The sequence below is a fragment of the Nicotiana tabacum genome, chromosome 18 (genome assembly GCF_000715075.1).
Source record: "Nicotiana tabacum cultivar K326 chromosome 18, ASM71507v2, whole genome shotgun sequence".
Taxonomy (NCBI): Eukaryota; Viridiplantae; Streptophyta; class Magnoliopsida; order Solanales; family Solanaceae; genus Nicotiana; species Nicotiana tabacum.
Window position 1 is genome coordinate 89,981,015 of NC_134097.1, and position 24,536 is coordinate 90,005,550.

Genomic DNA, 24,536 nt, shown 5'->3' on the forward strand with positions numbered 1-24,536 from the left:
GGATGCGCACCGCATCATGATATATTGATTATATTTTATGGGATCCACCTGCACACAGCAGCGATATAGTGCTTGGGATAAAGGAGCACATCCGGAGTTTGCACACCCTCAATGAGCGCAGTTGATTATATATTTATACATGGATCGGGATGCATGTCGCAACGAGCCTTATGGCTGTTTATATATGGATAGGGTTGCACGCCACAACGAGCCTTATTGCTGTTTATATATGGATCAGGTTGCAAGCCGCAACGAGCCATATGACTATATATATATACCGGGTTGCACGACGCAACGAGTATTAGATAGTGTTGAGTGATTGAATATGCTGAGTATTGAGCAAGGCAAGAGAGAAATGCGAAATAGTGAGATTGAGTACTCTGAGAGCGTAAGTACATGAGTTCATCACTGAGAGGCATTGTATCCGCCACGCGCACTTGAGATACATGCATAGAGATGCATTTTCTTTCTGCTGCCTGGTTTTGGTGACATTCATGATTTTACCTGTATCTTGACATGTAGGCATAGAGATGTACTTTCCTCACGCTATCTGAAAATGAAACATTTACCTGATGAAAGATTTTTGGGAAAAAAGTTACAGTTTTCAAACTCTCTCATATTTTTACGATTTCGGTAAAGGATTTGGATTTTCACTGATATACTTGAAAAGCGAAACTATTTTTGAAAAACTATGAAAAGGCTGAGCATTTTATCTCTGAGTTACTTCTTTATTTAGTTGCTTTACACTGTTATGAATTGTTGTTGGTTATTGGTGTTGGATCGGACCTATGTTTCAGCTCGTCACTACTTTCAACCTAAGGTTAGATTTGTTACTTACCAGTACATGGGGTTGGTTGTACTGATACTATACTTCTGCACATTGCGTGCAGATGTTAGCTGTTGTTCTTGTTGTGTTCGATGGTTGCTGGATTTGAAGGTGTACCCGCGTCCCTGTTGTAGTTGCCTCTTGTTCATGGTAGCCTTAGATTTATAAAACTCTGTTTATGTACTTTTCAAAACAGAAGATGTATTTACTTTATATTAGCTTTGTAAACTCTATTTTTAGAAGCTCATGATTTGTACTACCAGTTCTTGGGAAATGTATATGTTTCACATAATTTCTTCCCTTTAATTGTTCTGTTAATTTTATTGGAAATGGATAATTATTAATTGGCTTACCTAGCGGGTTGGGTTAGGTTCCATCATGACTAGTTGGATTTTAGGTCGTGACAATTTGTAGTTTTTTTCTTAACACTCTTAAAATCCTATAAACCTATTATTTTTAAAGAATGGAGCCCTCCAAATTTGGGGGCCTAAGGCATAAGCCTTACTAGCTATAACACTAGAGCCGACCATGATTCAAAGCTTATTTATCTATTTCTTCAAACTCCAGTGTGTTAGCATGGAATTCATAAAAAGCGAAAAGATGGCGAAGCGGTGTCTGCGGCTTTTACTAAATTATGGGTCCAAGTATTATTCCGTATAAAAAATGACTAAATTTTAATTGTTTTGATTTCGCGACTAATTTTCAAGTACCAGTTAAAATAATGGCTATTTTTGAATTTCTCACAGAATATTATCACATTCTTCATCTGCCCAGAAGTGTCGACCGATGGTTTACTAGTTCCATGGTAAAAATATGAGGAATTTTTATAAACCACTATTGTTTAGTGGATATTAACTTACTATAGCTACCATATACATAATTACTTTTTATAACTATTATTTAGTTGTTACTCGACTGTATCCGATGTGTTCGTGCTACAGTAGCAGAATTCGCCTAAAAATAGGGGAGTATAGCTGTGCGACTGTATTCGTTGTATTCGTGCTACAGTATTCATGAATACAGTAGCGGAATTCGCCTAAAAATAAGGGAGTCCAGCTGTTTAATAACGGAAAGAGGATCAATTAGTGTTCACTCCTAATTTAACTCAACAAAATCAATTCTACATAAATTTCACCACTACTGTATTGTATTTCATGAATTCGTGCGACTGTATTTATAAATACAATGAGGTAATCAAGAAATAGGGTTGTATACCTTCTATTCAATTTACATATATTCATTATTCAATATTATACATTATCCTCAATTTACCTTATTCAATTCGACTGTATTCAAACAACAAAAAATCACAGTGATATTCGGCTGTATTAAAAAAATACAGACCTTCGGAATACATAAATACAGGCAAAAAATAATATATTCATACAAAATACAATGTATTTGAGTGTATTTGTACAGAATACAATGTATTTGTATCATTATATGTGACTAGATAGCAAAAAAGAGAAGAAAGTTCGCCGGAGATGGCGTTTTTTTGGCCAAGCAAAATACTATATAATTTTTATTAAAACTAAAAATGGAGACGAACAAAAACTCGGCCCTCAAATCTTCTCCGGCATAGCCATGGCAGATCTGTTCGCCTAAGAGGATGAGCCAATAGTGAAGGATGATGTCGACGATTCTGACGCCAACGACGATCACGATGATGACGCCGATGATTCTCCTGATTTGATGGAGAAGAGAGGATTGAAAATTTTGCTGATAGAGAGAGAGAGAGAGAGAGAGAATATAATTGGTGTATTTCATGCTTCAATGATAGGTACAAATAAATACCTATTTTGCTATAAAATAGAAAAAATAGCTATAAGTAATAATATTTTAAAATTATTTTATTTTATAATAAATAAGGTGTAGTAGTTTGCTATATGAGGTAAAATTTCCTAAAAATATCACAGTATACCCTATTTGGTCACCCCAACCCATTTTTCAAAAAAATTAACTGGTATCCAATATTAGGTAAGCTCATACAACAACTTCTTTTCTCTTTTTCTTCTTCTTCTTAGTTGTAGTGCAATAATTTTTTTCAATATATAGTAATTGAAGTATAATGCTTTAAAGAAGTGGGTCTTAAATTTCGAATATGAAACGTGACTTTTAACTCAAATGAGTGTTGTTAGAAAAGCTTGAAAATATTGGCAAATCACCATTGTTGCATAATGGGTTTGTTAGGTTTATTGTTGATTTGATGTTGACAAACTGATGATTGAGGTTCATTTTTTATGATATTTGAAATTTATATTTCAAATTTAAGTTCATTTAGAGTAGATTTGAGTGTTGAATCATGTGTTAGATTATTGAAATTCGAAAAATAAATTTCTCTTTCTCGACAAAAGAAATTTTAATTAACAATTTGCACTTTAGACACACATGACTCAAGTGCATGCAAAAATTGGTTTCACTTCAGTATTGTCTTCTAAGTGCAAATTTGAGTGCACTTAAGACACACATGACCGAAGTGCAACCACTTTTTCTTCATGCATTGATGTTATGTGTGTCTGAAGTACAGGTAAAAATGGGTGTCAATTAGTCAGATATTGCTGCAAGTAGGGTAGGCGTTCAGGCAGTTCGGATTGCATAAAAATTTTGATTTGGATTTTCGATTTTTGGATTAAAGAAATGACAATCCAAATCCAATCCAAATAAGTTCAGATTGGATCGAATTTTTTAAGTTTGGTTTCGGATTAATCGGTTTAGATATTTTGGATTTTTAGTTTTGAGCTTATATGTTGAGATGTTTCTTCTTTTTTCAAAAGTGAATATCCAAATGAACTGCTCATGTTAAATTTCCTGAAAAGTTCTTTATTCTCACTGCAATCCTCCAAATGGAGTATTCAAATAACGATATTATGATAAAAAAATATACAGTAGAGACATTAATACGGCCGATAAGAGGTAGAAATAGTAAAACCATGTCCAAATAGAAAGTATCTCACAGTAAGTCGGGTATTGAACTTATTACTATTGACATATGAATAATGGACTAAATATAAAGGGGGCATTTCCATCTATACCCGCTTTTTGGGTCACGTTTTAACTTGTGCCCGCTTTGCAAAAAAAAAAAATTGCAAGCATACCCACTTTTTCGCTTAACTTCAGCATACGAGGCTGAAGCAGCAAAGGCAATCACGCAAAACTTAAGCATTCTAGTAGACGGGCCTAAAGTAGCAAGTGTGTTGAACCAAGTGTGCTGAAGTTTTTGTTTGTAATTGCTGAACTTAAGCATAGTAGCTGAAGTTTTGTTCTCTATTTGCTGAAGTTTTTGTTTGTAATTGCACTAAATAAGCTGAAGTTTTTTTGTCCTGGATTCATTAGTTTTGTCATTAAGCTTTTTCACAAACTTCAACAGAAGATACTGAAGTTATTTAGTTCATTTATAAAAACTTCAGTACTAAATAAGCTGAAGTTTCTTTGTCCTGGATAAGCTTTTTCAAAAACATCAGCAGAAGATGCTGAAGTTATTTAATTCATTTGTAAAAACTTCAGCACTAAAAGCTGAAGTTTTTTTGTCCTAGATTCATTAATTTTGTCTAAAGCTTTTGCAAAAACTTCAGCAAAAAATGCTGAAGTTATTTAGTTCATTTGTAAAAACTTCAGCACTATATAAGCTGAAGTTTTTGAAAAAGCTTTCTGACATACTAGATAAATAATCAAATTGTCAACAGTATCTAAATCATAAATTTTGGAAACAATAAACGTGAAAAAACAGAATTATCGTTGTCTACTAACTTACGTACGTGGAAATATTCATAAATTATTGTCTACTAACTTACGTAATTATTTATAATATTTTTAAATAATCTGATAAACATATTTATGGCAATCATCCCATGAACTGAAGTTTCATAGCAGCACCAACAGCAGCAGAAGAAAGAAGATGAAGAAAACGAAGGAGGAGAAGGAGGGGGAGAAAGGGGGCTGAAGTTGTTTAAAAAGTGGGTACACGTTAAAACTTTTTAAAAAAAATGGGTATAGGTTAAATGGGGGTGACCAAATAGGGAGCCCCGTGGAATTTTTACAATATAAAGTATAAGAAATTCGGATTTTTGTATATCCAAAAATTCGAAGTACCAAATCCAATATCCAATCCGAAATTCAAAAATTTTAAAAATTAAATCCAAAATCCAATCTGTAATCCGAAAATGCAAACCAAAAATCCAAAAACTTCGGATTCGGGTTTGCCCAAACTATGCACACCCCTAGCTGCAGGCTAAAATTGTCTGATTGTCTGCAGTATATTCATGTATAGACCTCCCAACTTCAAACAAAAATTTGTAATTTCAGCTGCGAACTTTCCACGAATTTTGCTATTTCAATCCGTATGTTTGAGGTTGTGTCTGAAGTGAGTAAAAAGAAAAATTGAACTTAAGGGTATGGCTTAAACATCGGTCCCAAAATCTAGTATTTGTACACTTGCCCAGTTCAATGTGCTGACTTTTGGCCCTGGCGTGGTTCTTGACGTTGACTATACCATTGAACAAGAAAAATCCAGGTTCTTTACTGAGCCTCTGAGGGTAAATAAGTCGAAGAGCTATGTGGAGAAGGTCATGGAAACTGAGGTACCATATTTCTGAATTTTATTTCAATTACACCTCTATGAAAATATTATCTTAGCTCAACAAATAACGAAATTTAATTGTTGCGCCAGAAATATATGGGAAGCGATTTAGTTATATGTTCAACAGGACATTTTTTTTGTCAGCCCGGACTGAAAACTGAGAGTACTGGGTATTAACAATTTACAAGTACAGTAGAATCCATCCTGGACATCCAGTTTAATCATAAGAAACCAGTAGGCGACCACTATTGCAAAATCGGCGTGTCTAGTAACACCAGTTTGGAGTAGTATCTTGCTATGCTACTTGTAAAGTATTTCTCTGCATTTTTAAATAAGAAAAACATCTACAAGACTAATTCCAAATATGAGAACATGGAATAGAATGAGACAACTATTCACACGAAAAGGAAAACAGTTGTATTTCCGCATGTTTAATGCATGATAAAATAAATCAGGAAGACAGGCACATTTGCCCTCAAAACGGTGACTTTTGCTGGATTACAACAGAATGAAATTAAAAAATCACTTATGAGCTACGGCAGGGACGCTTGGCGTTCTACGCTCCCGGAGATGCATTGTTGATGAGAGCAACTCGGAGATATAAGCATCACAATGGAGATAACAGAAAGACAGCCAAGTCAAAGAATAGGTTCACGATGGAGATAACCCAGAGGTGACTAAGTGAAAGAATCAACGCCTAAGCGACGGTCAACCAGAAACAGCAAAACCTTCTAGAGTAGCCTAACAGCAACGAGCAAGCTTGTACGTTGGTGAGCAGTTTCCTGTACATTATGAGACTGTTCCTTCCAACAATTGTCCTACCTCCAAGCACACCAGTAACACCTTGTATGTCCATTACACATGTACAGCAAAATGGTCATCCAGCACTGTTGGCAACCTCCGCAGCACGCTGTCTCATCATCTCCATAACAGCAGCCCGCCGCCGAGAATCAGACTGCTGTTGCAGCCTCCGAAGATGTTCTTTCAAATCTCTGCATGAGTGGTAATAAGAGTTAGCTGATATCAACAGAGACAAAAGGACCAAAACAAGGCGAATGCATCGACATTATAAATTATTTTACTTCTCTTGAAAATTATTTATATTACTATTACTACCACCACCGTCAATCTCAAGCTGGATGAGTCGGCTAAATGAATTCTCACTATCCATTTTACTCCATTTGGAACAGAGGCGTATCCATGATTTCAGGAGGATGGGTGTACTGCTACCATTTAATTTCATTCTATAAAATTTTGCATAACAACTTGACAAGCTACAGTCAATCATAGCATCATTATTTATAGTCACAAATAATTGGCTCCATATAGCAAAACTAAACAACTATTCAAAAGGAGAATGCTAAATGAAGAAAGAGAGAACTTGAATTGAAAAGAAACCAATTTAGAATTTCGAAACAGAAAAACAGGAATTTAATAACTCAAAGAGTGAACCAAAAAGACAAAAATGAAAGGGAAAAAAAGAAACAGAAAAGAACAAAAAAGGAAAAACAAAAACAGGCTTCAATAGGATGGGGGCATGGGATTCGAACTCTAGACCTAGGGGCAAAGGTGCACACAGCCACCATTGCACCAAATGCTCTCTTGAGCATTTTCCCATATGCTAATGTAAGTAATATTACCAGAAAAAAAACAGTGTAATACACATTCTAGGGGAGTGCATGCGTGAACCATGCCCCTCCACGTGGATCCGCGCCTGATTTTGAACCATTTCATTAGAATATCCAATTTGCAGATCAGGTCCAATATTCAATAACTTGTTTATTAATATTATGAATTGTTATTTTTAAATAGTAATTACAAACACCTATACCGCAAAGCAAAAGCCAACTGACCTACCACCAAGGCTTATAGCATAGTGGTAACCAGTGAGAGTCTCCCACACAATAGGTGTGAGTGTGACTCCCACCCCCTTTACCCTTCCCTGGTCCACCCTAAGTAATGAAATTTTGTTTTGTTTAACAAAACCCCAACTGACCTGCACCGTGGCACATGACACTCGGATTCCTTGCATGCACGAGCATGAAGTTGAAGTAGATACCACATCTTCTTACAGAGAACACAACCTCCTGAAGCACGTACTTTGCACTGTATACCATGGCGGAAAAGCCCCTTAACTTTCCGACAGTTTGGATATTGACAAAGAGAAGAGCGGCACTGAGAGGCATGCACCAAAAGGTCAAGCATCTTCCTAAGCTGCAGAGTCAAATGAAATCATTTCAGACTTCAGATGTCAAGCATAAACAAAGAGATAAACATAGTTACAAGAATGTTATTCATACACAACAAAACCACGAGGATAATGCCTAACCCTGTTACGAATTGCTTATCTTGATGAAATGGGAAAAAAGTTGATATTTGAAATTGGGCAACTTTGAACTGAGCAAAATACATACCGTCTCCAGGGAGAGTTCATAATAGTTTTTAAACTGAAGTCCAGATACCAAGAGCTTGTAGTCGTGGTGCAAAAAGAATAGGCTCACATAAGTAGATGATATTTTCATATAACCTAATGACCTTTACAATTATACACCTTAAAGTACTACCAGTTAGGTGGCTTTATTTGGGTTTGTTACTGTGACATTTTACCTCGTAATTTCAGCAACTTCTGGCATGTTTAACACATTAGTTAACATGTTACTAAAAGGGGGGAAATATTATCATGCGTTCTGTAAAAGTATCAATGTTCTCCATGTAATAACTTTGGAAGAGATTAAACATCTCAAATAATATCATATCATGCCGACAGGAGGCATCTTTTGGTTCTCCACAGCAAGAGTTGAGAAAGTTTTGAGTAACAGAGAAAATCAGAAAACCACAACTAATATTAATAGCCAAGGAGAATGCACCTGCAGAACTCGTAGTTGCCTAGCCTCTTTATTCTGAGCATCACGCTCAGCAATGGATGGATGATTAGTTAGCTTGTGAGGATGATCAATTCCACCATCCTTCTGATAACAAGCATTACACACATCATAATCTGGGCAAACTTCACACCGCCAACCTTGACCTGCTTCTATGTCAAGATGACAAATATTGCAAGTTGTCACAAATGCTGGTGCAGTCGGATTATGAAGGTGGTAAAGGACCATCATTGAGGAATGTTTAGCACGCCGCAGGGTATCATATTGGTAATGGTTTCCTTGACAAAGACTCAAAAATGCCTGCCTTGTATCAAAAAACTCGCTCTCGAGAATTTCATCTTTATCCTTGGTATCTTCAGTTACTTCAATTTCAATCTGCAAAAGTTATTCCTCAATCAACAAAATCTACAATATAGCAATACCTATCAAAACAAAAACATAAAAAACTACTTACGGGATAAAGTATATGTGTGTCCTTGTGATAGATAGGATGTCTTTCTCTGTCTTCAAGTTTCTGCTCAACTTCATAACACCTTAAGAGTAGAAGCACAGTTAATTGTTAAAAAAAAACATTGTGCAAGAAAGTACGAGCTGTCATACTCGAAGACTATTCTGCAATGTGCAGCATGCATAAATGGGGAAATTATATTGCAGATATATGCAAGTTCATGTCCCAACAAAAAAAAAATCAACTACAGGAATGTGGCACTGGTTGAAACCAAGCTTCCAAATGCTTAGTTTGGTACCAACCAAAATAACATATATGCAAGCTCATGTATTAAGAATGAGAGAACTCATAGGGTCTGCCATCCTTTGAGAAAACTATTGTTTATGTTCAGTTCACAATCGGCGCTCAAACTATAAATGTTATACCTTAGACTGCTCTTTGTCTGGAGTAATAAGAAACGACGGATAATGCTGATAGCTTATCTGATTTTTGACATTCTCTACATTAACTTTTCTTTCTCACTTTTGCTGTGTACTCTGTGTTCTACACTTCTTTACCTTTCTTCTTCAACACTCATAGTGCGCCTTTAACATTACTAAGAAAACTACGAACCCCAAGGTTTTTGGCGATATTGGTTCATGAATATAGCTTAGCAGTCACTTATAAATTATAAGTCCCTATAGATAATAAATGAGAAGAAAGAAAATGACTTTTTGTTACACATGAAAAAAGACTCTCCAAGTACTTTTGGTCTAGCTTATTTTTTCTCTGTCTCTTTTTCAGACGAGGAGAAGATCAGGCATTCGTATATCACTTTCAAGCGCGTAATAAGTATGACTCTGTATAGAACAGAAAAGTTTTATTACTCCAATAATGAAATGAGAGAGGCGAGACTCATACTTGTCACAAAGCTGAAAGTTCTTGCATTGATTGCACACCCAACGATTTCCGGACACCATTAGAATACAACAATGAGTACATGCATGCTGCAGGTGGACCATAATAAAATCTTCCTTCATTGGAGAAATAGTTTCACCAAGCTGTGACAAGTGGAAATTTGTGAGGACACAAACAAAAGTATACACAAGAAGATTTACAGTCCATCAGCTTTCAACACAGGAAAATAGTGATCAGTGCTTGATAAGAGAATAGCAATATATTCAGAACTGCAAGCCATAAACCGCGACGTAGCTTTTGATGAGTACAAAACATATTAACAACAATCAATCAACAAACAGTCAAAGAGGAAGTAGAAAGAAGACTAGAGTAAATAAAGTATTTAAAGGCTAAAATTACTTTGTGCATTAGAAGTATATCCTTAGATGCATTTCCAGAAAGATCAGATTGACCAGATGCTTTAAGAGCTCTTTTTGATATAGTCTTCTTAATAGATCCCTTCTTATGTTGTTTCCTCCCATCTTCTTCTTGTTGAAGTTGATAAATCATATCCTCTGCTGCACCAGGCCAATAGTCCCCATCAAAATATGGCAGGCGAGCTGCAGTAACTTTAGCTTTACATTCGCCCGTGGAAATGAAGAAATGGTCATATAAATTTGTGAGATCTACAACAACATTTTCCTTCAAAGCTTTTCTTAACATCGATAAATACCTGAAATATAAGAAAGTGAACCTAGTCAAGTACATGTACCCAAAAGGAGCAATATTACCTCACCACATTAGAAGTTCATCAAAACAGATAACCAAAGTTTTGAGACTGAAGGACACATTCTAAAAAATTTGATAACAAGTAAAAACATTATTAAGCTCACCACTCTCTGAGCTTGTCAGATTTTGGGGTTTTCTGGATTTCCGGGTGGCAATATAATATATAATCTTCACCCTTCAGTGGAGGACAAGCCCATATATAGCAACTTGAGAAACCACGCTTTTTGCAATATTCTAAATATCCAATCTGGAATAAGATCAGAATAGAATGAATACAAATATAAACCGATAATAAAGATAAGGAAATCAACATATAAAACTGATGGCAGAAAAAGATTACCAAAATTTCATGGTACACAAATGTACGAAGAGCCTCGCCACTCACTGCTTTGATCTCTGGCCTGAAATATTTGACAGAATCTAGATACGAGAGATAAACACGGCGATGATTTGGTTGTGCGCATTCAGATCCAAATTCCTGAACATACATGCCAAAGAGGCACACTTCTACACCCTCAATTTTCTGAAATAACAATAACACCTGAAGGATGCAACTTATCAGGTCAGCACTCAAAACTCTTATCACCTAATTGCAAGAGAAATGAGCTAGGAAATGACAAACAGAGATCTTAGTGTGAGCACGTGATTTTTGCCCTATGAGAACTACTTCCAAAAATTCAAAATAAAATAATTTTCCTTTGTGTACAATTTTGAGAATTCGCGTGGCATTTTTTTTTGGATAATTATTTGTATTTTGTCTGTGAATGTTTATTCTATTTTAATTAATGAAAAATACAAAAAATATATGTGTTGCATTTGCATTTACGATTTAATTTTGCAATTTAGAATTAATTAAACAGTAATTTGTTTTACAAAAATGAAAAATCGAAAAAATAACGTACTTAGCATTTTAGTGTCTAATGTCAAAATTGTGTGATTATCTTTGTATTTAATTTTGTGTGATAATTATTATTAAGGGTTAATTAGTATTTTCTAAGTTAATTTTGACTTTACAATTTATTTTAGAATTTTTGGTAATTAGGAATTAAAAAGAAAATAAAAGAAAAAGAAGAAACAAGAGAAGAAGAGTTAAAAATCGGACTGGGCCAGTTTTAAAAGAAAAGTTCAGGCCCAATGTCACACCCCATATCCAGGCCCAACCGGCCGGTCCAAGAGACCATACCAAACGACACCGTTTTGTCGCCAATCAATCTCAACCGTTCAATCACCCAATCCAACGGTCCAAGATCCCCCTCCCATAACCCGTCTCTAGCCCGACCCGCTTACCCCGAACCATACCCACCCCAGCTAAGCCTAAACGACCCCGTTTGGCTTAAGTGACTTAATCTGGACCGTTGGTTCCCATCATCCAATGGCCTAGATTAATCAACTGATTTTCAATATACCAAAACACCCAAACCCCTTTCACCCTCTCTTCAGAGACCAAAACACACACCACCACACACCACCGCCTTCCGCCCGAAATCGCCCACGGCGGCGGACGGTGGCCAAACAACCCCAAAATCACACCCCTGAACCATCCCCTCTCCGAATCCACGCTCATTTTTCTTCGAATCACCCCCGAGCCCCTCGAATCTTAGATCAAAGAAATCGACACAAACCCTAGTTCATCCAAATCGACCCCAAATCAACGCCACATACCCCCCGTGACTCCTTCATAACGAATTCATCATGGATTCCTTTCGAATCAGACCAAAGTTCGTCGAATATCAAATCTAAGTTCAATCCTTAGAACCCTAAATTGGGACCAGTGCACAAGGGGGTCGTTCGTTTGGATTTCTTGGTTTATTCAAGTCTGTTTCAGCATAAAATAATGACGCCCGTTTGTTCTCCAACAAGAACAAACGTTTGGCATTATGTTGTGTTGACTCAGCATGTCATTTCCCAGTTCGAGCCTGGCCGGTGAGTTTATTTCCTAGTTTTGTTTATTCTGTTGTCAATCTTTCCCCGTCTCTTTTTCTTTTCTCTGGTCGTTTTCGGATTGAAACTCGACCAGTCCTCTGTTTTGGCATTTTGTTTATTCGACCATTTTATTTATCAAGAACAAACGTTTGGCATTTTGTTTAATCTGTTGCCAATTCGCTGTTTTGTTTGTCATAATATTTGGGGAATATGTTCTTGGTCTCACAAGTCTGTATAGTCAGTTGTGTGAAACCCTGCCTTGTTTAATAATTTAGTCAGTCAAACTGGTTCATTTCAACTTAATAGAACTTGTTCATCCCATGCTCGTGTGTATTGTTAAACAATCTTATGGGCAATTCAGTGTTGTCTTGTTTCTTTTGCTGTTGGAATAAAACACTGAATTGGTTAATCAGTTGAGTTTTGTGAATTTGTTTGTTTTAGCTGTTGTTTGAATCTGTATCATGCTTGTTAGTCGGTTTAGGAATCATTAGTTAATGAAGTTAAGGGTAAATCACTGAAGTGAAAGTGTTAAAATCAAGTGGAAGCCCATTCTGGTTGTCAGGGCACACCTGAGTTTTAAATTCAGGCTGCCCATACACCTTTGAATTAAACAATGAAATTAGACACTTAGTAGTGGCTGTCAGGGAATATCATGGAAGAAATACATTTCTTAATGATCTAAGTGTTAAAACAAGCTGGAAAAGGGGTCTGTCTTAGGGTATAAAATACAGGGCAGACCTTAGAATAGGGGGGTTCAGACCTTAAGAGGGCTAAAAAAAGAGACAGAGTTAGGGGCGGAATTTTTTTTGAGAGAAGGGAGATCAGTCTTTGATCAGTTTTTTTTAGAGAGTTCAAAAGGTTCTGAATTTTGAGACCCTAGGAGTTTGAGAGAAGTTCTGCTTTTGGTTCCTCTCTAATTAGTCTTAGAAAGCAGTTTTGAGGATCCAAAAGATCAGTTTTATTTGAGGGCTTTTAGGATCAGTTTTCAGAGGTTAAATTTAAAAGAATCTTTGAGGAGAGTTGAGGCCAGTTTTTGAGAGTTTTAAACAATCAGTTTCTTTTAGAGAGTGCTGGAGAGTTTAAGAACAGAAAACCAAAAGAAAGATACTGTTTCATTGCATCCGTAGGTGTAATTCGAATTCTGAACAGTGATTCTCATTCCTTTTGATTGCTTAAGTGGTTCAGTGAGACCACTGGTTCAGTTTTGGGTTTAATACAAGCTTGGTTAAGTCTGTTTGTCTTGGTATTTGCTGTTGTTGTTGGTTTACAACCTTTCTGGGTTTTTCTGGAGTATTGATTGAGTCGTTGCTGCTGGTGTATTGTTGTTGTATTGACTGCTACTAGCCTGTTTGCTGACCTCCTTCTCTTCTCATTGTATTGCCATTTCCAGGTATTCTTTGAATCCATAGAAGATGAGATACAGAAATATGTAAAGTTGTAATTACATGAAGCTTGATGAATGAATGATCTTTGGCCTTCAGTCTTCAATAACAACTTGTTTGGAATCCAGTAGCATAATGTGAAAGTAGTTAGTTTAGTCTGTTACATCCTAGTACAAGTAGTGTATTCTGGGAATCATGTTGCTCTTTCTTTCTTATCTGAATATTTGTGGTATGTAAAGTTAATTGAATACTTGAGATACTGTGTATATGGACTATTAACCTATGCCTATTCTCTTCAATAGAATCGACTTAGTGTGGTTCAATTTTAGTATAGTCCAAGTATGGCACCCTGTTCTATAAAGTATTAAAACTGGAATATGATGGAGCCTAAAAGGTTAGGAAGAATATCTAGTTCGTACCAGTAATTCCATGTATAATAGATGGTAGAAATGGTTTATACTTCATTGTTTAGTGTCAATAACCCTAGCCTGGATATCATGTAGCCATAGTTCAGAAGTTGCATCTCTTCTAGCTTCGATATTGAGTTATTATGATTCGCCGACTAATTGCATATTGAAGGAAAGGATTGAGGCATTAGTGTAAGTTCGTTTGGTTAAAGTCTGAAATTTTTGGACCATGGAGATTGGGCTTGAATGCGTGGCAAACAAGACCAAAGATTTCTAACCCACAGAAGGGTCTCCTAGGGGAGATTAAAAGAACGTTGGGCTCTAGAACTGATCCCCGACTTTGAGCCCAAACGCTGGTGGCTGAAATGTCGGGTTGCTGCAATCGTGCACAAGCAAATTCATTATTTGGACTTGGCTGGAAGAATTCAATTCATAGTTCAACGTATTATAATTCAATACATAATTAACTAGGACTCTTTCTTTTATTTTAGAGACAAATAAAGTAGAGAACCATAGTTGCTCTTAGGTTTGCCCTTAAAATAATGAACGAGATGAGCCTCGCCAAATAAAGTACCTAGATTGCGGGGCCCTCGTTAAATGTATATAAAAATACTTAGATTTCGGGGCGGGCCGTTTAGTAAATTTCCCGGCCTTTCCTAAAATAATAACGCGTTAGTCTATTTTAGGCGCGTATTTTAATAACATTACCTCCCTAAACTCGGGTGCGCATTTATGTGACCTAAATCCAAATCTCAACGATGTTAAAATATGTCAAAAACCACGGGTGCATTTATGTGACGTGGTTCAAGACGTGTTTTAATGATGTTGCAATTCTCTTTTAAAATAATAATAATAAAAGCGATAAAAAGTTAAAATTTGCACATATGTTCATAATTGTTAAAATCAGATAATTTAAGCCGAATATAACAGTTGAGCGACCGTGCTAGAACCACGGAACTCGGGAATGCCTAACACCTTCTCCCGGGTTAACAGAATTCCTTACTCGGATTTCTGGTGCGCAGACTGTTAAATAGAGTCATTCTTTTCCTCGATTCGGGATTAAACCGGTGACTTGGGACACCATAAATCTCCCAAGTGGCGACTCTGATTCTTAATAATAAATCTCGTTTCGCTTGTCCTTTAATTGGAAAAACTCCCTTTACGCCCCTGGGGGCGCAGGTAAAAAGGAGGTGTGACACTTAGGACCTAATGCTTGACCTAACATCCTAAAACAATATAATAGAGCATAATGGTTACGCAGAATTTATCCAGCCGACCTCAACTACTTGATTGGCAAGTAGTTGACTAATTGATTTTTACCATCAATCAATGGATAACGAATTGAATTAGTCCACCGTTTTATTCCCCTAACCATCAAAACTAACCTCCCAATCCAACTACTGACTAAGACTTTACGGACGTAAAGGCTTCCCCAAATAATCTTTTTGCTACAGTGCTGGAAGCAATTTTAAAGGTCAAGGATATGGAGGGATAATTCATGTCAGGGAAGGCCAAAATGAATGAACATGGAGTGAACCAAGCCAAGAAACCATCAACTTTTACCCATACAAGGCTCTTATCAAATTGCACACAAGGAACACATAATGACGTGCATGTTATAGAGATGTCTCACACCAATAATTTATCAAAAACAATGTCTCGCGAACCAATAATCTGTTCTGTACCAACAGATTAGATCTATTTCTAACGTATGAATATCTGGTATAAACACATCTCAAATTCATTTCAATCCTTGGAACCAAAATGTCCACAACAATTAAGTGTTGGTCGGATAGTTTTTCAGAGAAAGTTGTTACAAATGTTTTTAAGACATTTAGTGCAAAACAATGTGTTTCAATGACTGTTATTGGAAACACTTGTGGCAGTGCGAGATGTTTCCTGAACTCATAAAACTAGAATAGTAACCTAGTATTATATAAACTTTCAACCAAACCCCTTTTAGTATGTGAATAGTTTACTACTATCCTTGAAACAACATGCATTAATTTAATACAAAAGCATTTACTATACCAATATAAGAATATATATTTAGAAAAAAACAGAGTGAAACACAATTTGGTGAATATAACATAAGATTAAATGAATTCTAAAAAATCATAACATAATCATAAGAAAGAAAAATGTGAAATTGGAAAAGAATACTCGGGAAAAAAGGAGAGCCCAAGATAATATTAAAAAGTATGTGCCTATTGCAGAAACAAGTTTGGCTTGCTTTGGTTTGTCTCAAACAACAAACACTACCGACCTTTCAATTTGTGTCTAATTTTGTGAATGTGTTCCTTTTCAGAACCAAACAACTCTGATTTGCAGTAAACAAAAAAAGGGTAGAAATGTACCTTTGATTTATATGGGAACTCTGGCGGATAATTCTCTTCTTGAAAGATCTCGAGAAACCTTGATTTCACTTCTAACTTTTTGTCCACTGATGACACAATCCTTACAACAAGCCCTTCAGCACCAGGAACCTGTTAAATCGACAACACAAGCAGAAGTAGAAATGCATAAGTAAACAATTGCTGACAAAAATATCAATAAACAGAACTTGGAAGAAACATCCAAATAAGATATCCTCCAAAAGGAAATGTTTCTTTTTTTTTTGAAACTGGTAACTTAAAAAGGAAATGTTTCTTTACTTTATAATGAAAAAGTTTAAGCAATCAAGACAGTTCAATCACAAGCTAATTTATCTCCATACGGGGATTATGACATCAAAGCTAATATTTATCTCAGTACTTAATGTTTTCTAAGATTGAACGCGCATATGAGGTTTTCCAAAGATAAGGAAACACATTATAACTGAAAAATCAGAAGACAAGATACTTTACTTCTATGTCATATTTCTTTAGAAGGCTGAAGCTGTTCCATACTCTGGACTTAAGTGTAAATAATTATACTGGTTAAAAGTAGTGAATGCACCATCCACCACAGAGACTAGTGTGAGTTTTACAATGCTTAGACGTACCAACTTTTCTCATAGCATAACATCTATCTTAGAGCTGTTTTCGACTTTACTATACAGGAGAGGCACCCCCTTGATTGACGACTGTCAATCAAAAACTATATGCCCATTTATCCATCACAACGATGCATTCGGTGTCCACCAGTATAAATATATCACGCTCTCTTATTAAAATCATGAAACTTCAACACGTGGGCTGTACCGTTCAAAACTCAAGCAAATTGACTTACCTCATCATAACTTTTTCCTTCACGTCTTGCTCTCTCCTGCCTTTCATGCTTCAAACGCCTAACTAATCGTTGCTCAATATGGTCACTGAGAATTGTACGAGGCAGATCTTTTGCTCCAAGAACAGCACTTTGTGGTAAGGGCTTACGCTCACCTCTTTCAACCTCTATAATATAGCAATTTGGACAGGTATACTCAGCTTGCCCACCATCATTTCTCCTACCATTGAACAATGCACAAATCTGATGTTGCCAAGCTTCACACTTATCACATTGAACCCACTGCACAAAGCAGAAACTTTTAAGATTTAACAAATATAATAAAACTAGTCAAAACTGAGAACAAGAGAAACATTGTGTACTGCTGAAAAAATTGTATAGAGCTGCAATTTCAATTTTATTTCTTCAATAATTAGATATTCTGAAGTAAATCCTAAAAGGTGAGACACAAATACCCATTCTTCAGTTTCCTCATCATTTTTCTTTTTCTCCATCCTCGCCTTCGGAATAGTGGTTCCATCAACAACAATGGTGTCGCCACGAGCCTCATTATAGCATGGAATGCAGAAGTAGTGTCGAGTATCACCAGTTCCAATCGTATAATACATTGCATTTCGTTTAATACGAGCACCACAAGGAGTACAATATATAGGCGGAGGTTCGAAATTTAGCTTCTCAACTGCACATAATTGACATGAATTTTCACTCATGGAATGTTCCATAGCTTGATTTTTTTCTGCTTTTGCTTTGCTCTGTGAAGGGAAAAAAAAACAAAATATCATTCCATGAAATGATAACACATACCGATCAGAAAATAAACCAAAAACATCAGTAGAATATATGCCACAGATACTGATAACGCAGATATGTTTCCTACCACGTATCAAAAGTAAATTTAAAAATGAGGTTTTGATTGTCTTCTGAAGTTTCTAAGAGGGTGAAAGACTCATTTAAGATTTTTTTTCTTTTTGATAATGGTACAAGGAAGACTCATTTAAGATTTAAAACAGCAGTAAGTGTACTCGTAAGGTGTTTCATTTCTCATCAAATATAAATACATAAACCTTGTATTCCTTAGGTCCTATCCTTACCTCCTGAAGGATTATAATTCGCTACTTCCGGCTTACACATGCTAGACAGCACATAACATTTTTAAAAAATTTCAAGAAGATAACATATTTGTATATTAATATATAGACTTCACAAAAACTGTGAAGTCACCCAAAATTACAAAGAGTGCATAAAAACAAAACACTCCTAATCATTGTTTCTCAGCTACATATATCAAAACTAATGCTATATTACTTTGAGGGTGTATCTTCTTGAAAGAAAATTCAGATGGAGGGCGATATATTAGGAAAATATTTTAAGAATTAGCAAGCAGAACAACAAATAATTTAGGAAGTCATTTTATCTCACTGCAAGAACTGGGTGTATGGAAAAAAAATAATGAATAAACCATGAATGCATAACTCTGGAAAACTTGGCCAAGATTAGAATTGCTACCAGTTTCTCAAAATATGTATAGATCTAGTCTTTTAAGCAACCACCACCCATTTTCTAAAGCAACCATTACCCCTAACTATACTATTTTGAGGGTGTATCTTCTTGATAGAAAACTCAGCTAGAGGCGATATGTCTAGGAAATTATTTTATGACCCAGCAAGCTGAACAGCCAATACATTTTTAGCCATTTCATCTCAATGCAATAACTAGGTACATGCAAAACTCAGTTAATAAACCATGAATGCATAACTTACGCGTTTATGGTTTCATAAAACTGAGTTTTGCATGTACCTAGTTATTGCCTTGAGATGAAATGATTAAAGATGTATTGCTGTTCTGCTAGCTCGAATAACTCTGAAGAAGTTCTCCAAGTTTAGAATCATTACAAATTTCTCGAAACATGTATGCGTCTAGTCTTTTATGCAACCACCACTGGTCTTCTAAGGCAAGTCCCCAACACCATGATTTTGACTAATACTCATTAAAAAGTTGTTATTATGAAAGGATTTAAAACATCAATCACCAACTCAATTTAAAAAATATGATGCAACTGTGTATGCCAGACAACTCATGACTAAAACAATGGGATCCCCCTCCCTCAACAACTAAGAATAGCACGCAAGACAGACCTGGCCAACCCATCGCCTCAGACCAATAATGTGCTCTCGTACTTGCTCTGGGGTGAATAATTCAGTCATTGACACACCCTTTATTGTAGGTTTCCCAGACTTGGAACCACTTGTGCTTTCAGAGGGTGCTGATGTAATTTCCTGTTTAGGCTGATCCATGTCCTTTTCAGTCTTCATATTTCCCTGTTTCACAAGAGAAGCTGCACTACTTGATACAGCAGAATCAAGAACAGGTTTTTGAATGCAGGTATCATCCAAATTATCCTTTCGTATATCTATACTCCCAGGACTGACTTCTTGCACAGCATTTGCAGGAATTTCTATCATTATGTCAGTAACTTCAGATTTCATTGCGACAGCATTCCCATGCTGTTCAACGAGCTGCGCATTTTGGGTAACAAGAGACTCACAGGCGGAAACTGGCATAAAACAATTTTCTGTTTCCAAGATAAGAGATTGAGAAGGTGGCTCAATCTTCGTACGCTTAAGAGAAGGCTGCAAATCTTCTGTTTGAGCCGACACCGAACTCAGCTTGGCAGTCAACCTGGAAGCAATTTCACCAGCATCATAGGATCTACAACTACCATTAGGAGGATTTGGCATATCAGAACTACAGCCAGGACGAGCAACTTTTTGTTGTGCATGTACAAATTTCCTGACAGGAATGCAAACAGGACAGCTTAGATCTCTGCACCGTCTGTAGTGGTTAATTAAGACCCTCGTTGTAGGACAACGAGGATATTGACAGTCAAAGTTACTGCATCCTTCCATATGCTTCACTAGTTTTTGAGCTTTTATGCAATTCTGCTCTGGACATTTCCCTTCCGGAGCAGAACATCCACGTGCATGAATCAAAAACAATAGCCACCTCTGCTGATTGAAATACTGTCGTTCACGAGGAAGGTTATTAGATCCGCAGATGGAGCTGCTCGAGTTATTGGTGGCAACTGCTCTATTACCAAAAGGTTGACTGACCGGAGATCCCTCTGTAGACAAATTATTTGGATAAGCTTCATCCTTCCTGGAAGTTCTCTGACACGATTCCTTTTGTGCATTTTGCTTATTTGAGAAGCTACCTGGTATTTGACTCCCATCTTGCGACGTGGAATACCATTGACCCTGAAATACTGCATCTGAATGAACAACATTAGTAAAAAAGCTGAAACGGCACTTAGAATCAGTAACAAACTGTTGTGGATTCAATAATTGCTGCATTTGTTCTGAAGGCTGAGACACTGACAAACGAATAACCTAGACAGAGGAGGGAGCAACTGAGTACCTTTAGAATGGTCTTCAACTGAATTTGACTGAAACTGATTTATGTTAGAAAACTGAAATTGCTCAGCATTGACCCGAGAATGTTGTGCTTCATCATGATTTCCAGGCTCAGACTTTACCCGAATACCAAGATCAGAAGGTAGCTGAGCTTGAGCAAAAGTATTGCTCCTTGACAAAAGTTGGTGCTGCTGACTTTGCAGCTTCTGTTGAGGTTGAGGTTGAACAAATTGACGTTGCTCCTGGAACTGCTGAGGCGGCTGACAATGTTGATGCTGATAGGAAGATAAACGGTTATCTCCTAGTGAATGCTGGGACTGAAAGTTCATCTGCGCTGATTGATCAACTGGTTGAACCTTTATATTTGGCATCTGCTGAGAGGCAGTCAAGTTTGATTGGTTGGTAATCAAAGGAGAGTTTGTTTTGGACATGGACTGTAAGGATACAGCACGGGGGTTTTGATTATTCATGACCATTCCCACAGAAGAAACAGGAAGACACAAGTTTCCAGACCCCGACGTATCTGCATGATTGATACCATATCTATCACCTGTCATACAAAAAAGACAAAATAGCACTCGCATATTATTTGAAGCTTGAAAATAATCTGACTGCTGGAGTTATTTTATCAGTACTTGTTGAGAATGGGGGCACCTTGCATTAATGGCTGATGTTGTTGATCAAAATGTTGTGGTAATGACTTTGGAGAGTTCCCATAGGTGGTTGCTGGTATATAGCTCTCAGAGGCTCCTGAACCATTCAACAAGTGCAAATTGTTCCCAATCATCCCAAGTCCCCCATTCAGAGACCCAGTCTGTCCATAGGATCTATTCTGCAATCCTGACCTGATTCCACCACCCACATGGCTGCCAACTGTATGCAGTATTCGGCTGTTTTGATTTTGTTGCAGCGGCTGTGAAACAATTGTGGAATCAACACTAGAAAATGCAGCAATACTACTAGGTGATTCCAAACTCATGGAAGACTGTGCACTCGTGTTGCTATTCAGATTAGCACCACAGCTGGTATTAAACCCAGGAGTGGGAATCATTTGACTTGTCATTCTTTGTCCACTCATTGATGGTGCCAAATTATTCCCACCCGAATTGACCAAGAAATTGGAAGTTGGCTGTTGATATCCATTTGTCAAACACCCTGCAAGGATGAGTTCTGTTACTGCAAAGTAAAATAAATCCCTAAATTGCCTAGAAAATAATTATACCATCAGCAGAACCAAAGGAAAAGCAAATGTACCACTGGAAGAAACATTAGCCATTGGCAAGAAGCTACCAGAGTTGACAGTAGAAGATGCAATGGTACTCCCAGAAGCCATGGAACTGTCAAAGGATGATGTTCCAATCAGGGCCGAATTTACACCTTGCGCCATGCCCGGAGTTGGTATCATTGTACCAATGGGTCCAGAAGAATTAACACGAGAGACACGTTGATTATGATTATTCATTCGAAGGCCTTTAATCAGGCCATGTAAGCGGTTCTCCAAAGTGTTAAGATTCAAATACTCCTCCTAACAGCATGACAAGTGCCAAGTCAATGAGCAAAATAAATAGAATGTCTTTTCGTCATAGCAGAAACACGTCAAAACATACATAAAGAACAGAAAATAACAAACCTTTGTTGAGGCACTTTTAAACAAGCCCTCTTCCAGGCGCTTAACTATATCCATAACCTTCTTCGGCGGTTTCTCATGGGCTTGCTGCCGCTGCATGAGATACTCGTAGCTGAAAAACAACAAGGTTGCAAAACTCTCATCAGTTCTTACCATCATAAAACTTGCCAGGATTACAAATGACATTGAATTCCTACAACGCAGACACAACAAAGATTATAGAACAAACCTTATTCTCATATGACTTCCTGTCATATTCTACAGCAAAACAATATGTTGTTCCAAAAGTGAAGGATAGATAGTTATACAATATGGCTCATCTAATTTGATAAATTAATTTTCAGCATTCTCTACCTTTACTAGGTAGGGGTAAGGTTTGCGTACACACTACCCTCCCAGACCCCACCTGTTGGGAATATACTGGGACTATTGTTGTTGTAATTTTCACAGTGTTGATAAATTAGTCATTAACGGCTTTTACTTCAGTTTATCTACACCACCCACACCCCCTCCCAGACAAAAGCAAAAGAATAATGGAAGGAAGGAAGCACCTCTGAAACATTTTAATGGATACAATGAACATACTTTCTTACATCTTATTTGATATAAATATCCGCGCTTTGGAGAAGTCAGGCTCCATATTTGGCATGTTATTATGGATAATGGGATTTTGCTGCATAGAGAAAGGATTTCCGCTCTGCTGGGGTAGCCCAGGCAGAGAGGTGCCACTTTGATTTGGAACCTGCCCTGAGATCTGCCCTGACATATGCTGCAAATTCATTTTTATCTTGTATCCTTCCCAAAAACATGTACTTCATAGCACAGCCTATTAGCATTCCATTAAATAGATGAGAATCCCGCACTTTGTCAGCTGAGTGAGCACATACTCATCCAACCATTTTGCCTGAAAATACGCTCACGGTATCTGTAATGCTGCAGTCAAAACAATGTCAAGAAAATCAAGTTAAGGAGTGGTCTACCCGTTGGTCATTGCACATACAAGTACACGAGGTAAGTGAGGAAGGAGAGAACAATCGAGCAATCTTCTTTACATTATTGACAACAGGAGAATCAACATTACCATAATACACTCGTACAAGTTTAAACTACATCAGCAATGCTCACTATCAAAAAGGAGCTAGCAAATTAAACACAATCAATGTGAAAAATCCTTCTTGTAATTTTTAAGGGGGGAGAAATTGAAAAATTAAGAAAAACAATGCGCGAACAGAGTAAAAGAGCGTGTTTCTCAGTGAGGATAAAAAAAGCCCCAATTTTTTGGAGCTAGCTAAAATCAGCTTCGAATATAGAAATTAATAAGCAACTCAAACATGAGCATAAATACAAACACCTAATTGATTACATTAGAACATCAAGGTATTGAATCTTCATAAATTCATAAAACATTACCGAAAATTCACCTGGAATTCGATTAGATTTTTAATGTCGAAAGCAGCAGCCGCTGGTGGAGATGAAGGAGGAGAGCTTAGGGTAGTCAAATGACGTGTCTTGGAGATCAACGGTGATGGGAGGAGTTAGCGGATGTGGCGGTGGAGGTGGTAGATTGGCTGGCCGTCGCTACGATGAGGAGCGGTGATGGCTGATGGCGAGAACCAAAGGAGACTTGAGAATCGGGAGACGATAGAGTCAAAGGGTGAAATTGGAAAGCTTTGGAGTACGGATGGCTCGTCTATATCAGGGGTATAAGAGTAATTTAACAGTTGCCGTTTTTTCCTTTTTCTTTTTTTGTCTTAAGAGAAAGAACATGCACAATTTTATTTTATTTTTTGGTAATTAACGATTTATTAACAACAACAACTAACAGTTATTACAATTAGAGCTCAGTCTAGGTACCATAGTGCCTAAAGTGTCTCTTTTTAGAACATGGATAACAAAAACAGGCGGAACAGCAAAAGTTTGCAAAGTACAAAAAGTGTTCAGGCTGCAACCATTCTTAGCTAACAGGTCCGCTACTCCATTAACCTCTCTAAAGACGTGCTTCAGCTGTGGATCATTCGCCTTCCGTAATAGGTACCTGCAGTCATCAATTAAATTTTGGTAGAGACAGTTATTAGATTTTAGGAGGTTTAATAGTTCCAAGCAGTCCGTCTCTATTACTAGTGGAAGGAGTTTTTCTGTTAGTGCTAGTTTGACTCCATGGAGGAGGGCTAGGATTTCCATAT

The 24,536-nt window shown here is 37.0% G+C and overlaps 1 protein-coding gene across 6 annotated transcripts; it reads right to left on the reverse strand.

The window, feature by feature from the left end:
- Nucleotides 1-5,758: 5,758 nt before the first annotated feature.
- On the reverse strand, nucleotides 5,759-24,041 carry LOC107766167 (histone acetyltransferase HAC1). Of its 6 annotated transcripts, none has more exons than XM_075237045.1 (18): nucleotides 23,775-24,041; nucleotides 22,939-23,286; nucleotides 22,357-22,465; nucleotides 21,981-22,251; nucleotides 21,381-21,881; nucleotides 20,731-21,276; nucleotides 19,452-20,578; nucleotides 17,772-18,068; nucleotides 17,320-17,598; nucleotides 16,467-16,595; nucleotides 10,738-10,938; nucleotides 10,502-10,644; nucleotides 10,029-10,341; nucleotides 9,633-9,772; nucleotides 8,739-8,817; nucleotides 8,270-8,659; nucleotides 7,399-7,616; nucleotides 5,759-6,394 (listed from the first exon to the last, which is right to left on the reverse strand). In XM_075237045.1, exons 3-18 carry the CDS (start codon nucleotides 22,450-22,452, stop codon nucleotides 6,280-6,282), a joined length of 4,845 nt encoding a protein of 1,614 aa, XP_075093146.1. In that variant the 5' UTR covers nucleotides 22,453-22,465; nucleotides 22,939-23,286; nucleotides 23,775-24,041; the 3' UTR covers nucleotides 5,759-6,279. The 6 variants fall into 6 exon arrangements, with proteins under 6 accessions (XP_075093146.1, XP_075093145.1, XP_016440398.1 ...); XM_075237044.1 differs by having other exon boundaries at nucleotides 19,452-20,584; XM_016584912.2 differs by having other exon boundaries at nucleotides 19,452-20,584; nucleotides 22,947-23,286; nucleotides 23,775-24,032.
- Between the last annotated feature and the right edge of the window lie 495 nt (nucleotides 24,042-24,536).

What these genes read in the sequence shown, in the direction of transcription:
- LOC107766167 (XM_016584912.2), bottom strand. Translation starts at nt 23,134, where the DNA reads ATGAATTTGCAGCATATGTCAGGGCAGATCTCAGGGCAGGTTCCAAAT. An exon ending in ATATTTATATCAAATAAGAT is followed by an intron (nt 22,466 to 22,946) that starts GTAAGAAAGTAT and finishes GTTGTTTTTCAG; the next exon opens with CTACGAGTATCTCATGCAGC. An exon ending in TCTGACAAGCTCAGAGAGTG is followed by an intron (nt 10,342 to 10,501) that starts GTGAGCTTAATA and finishes CTTATATTTCAG; the next exon opens with GTATTTATCGATGTTAAGAA.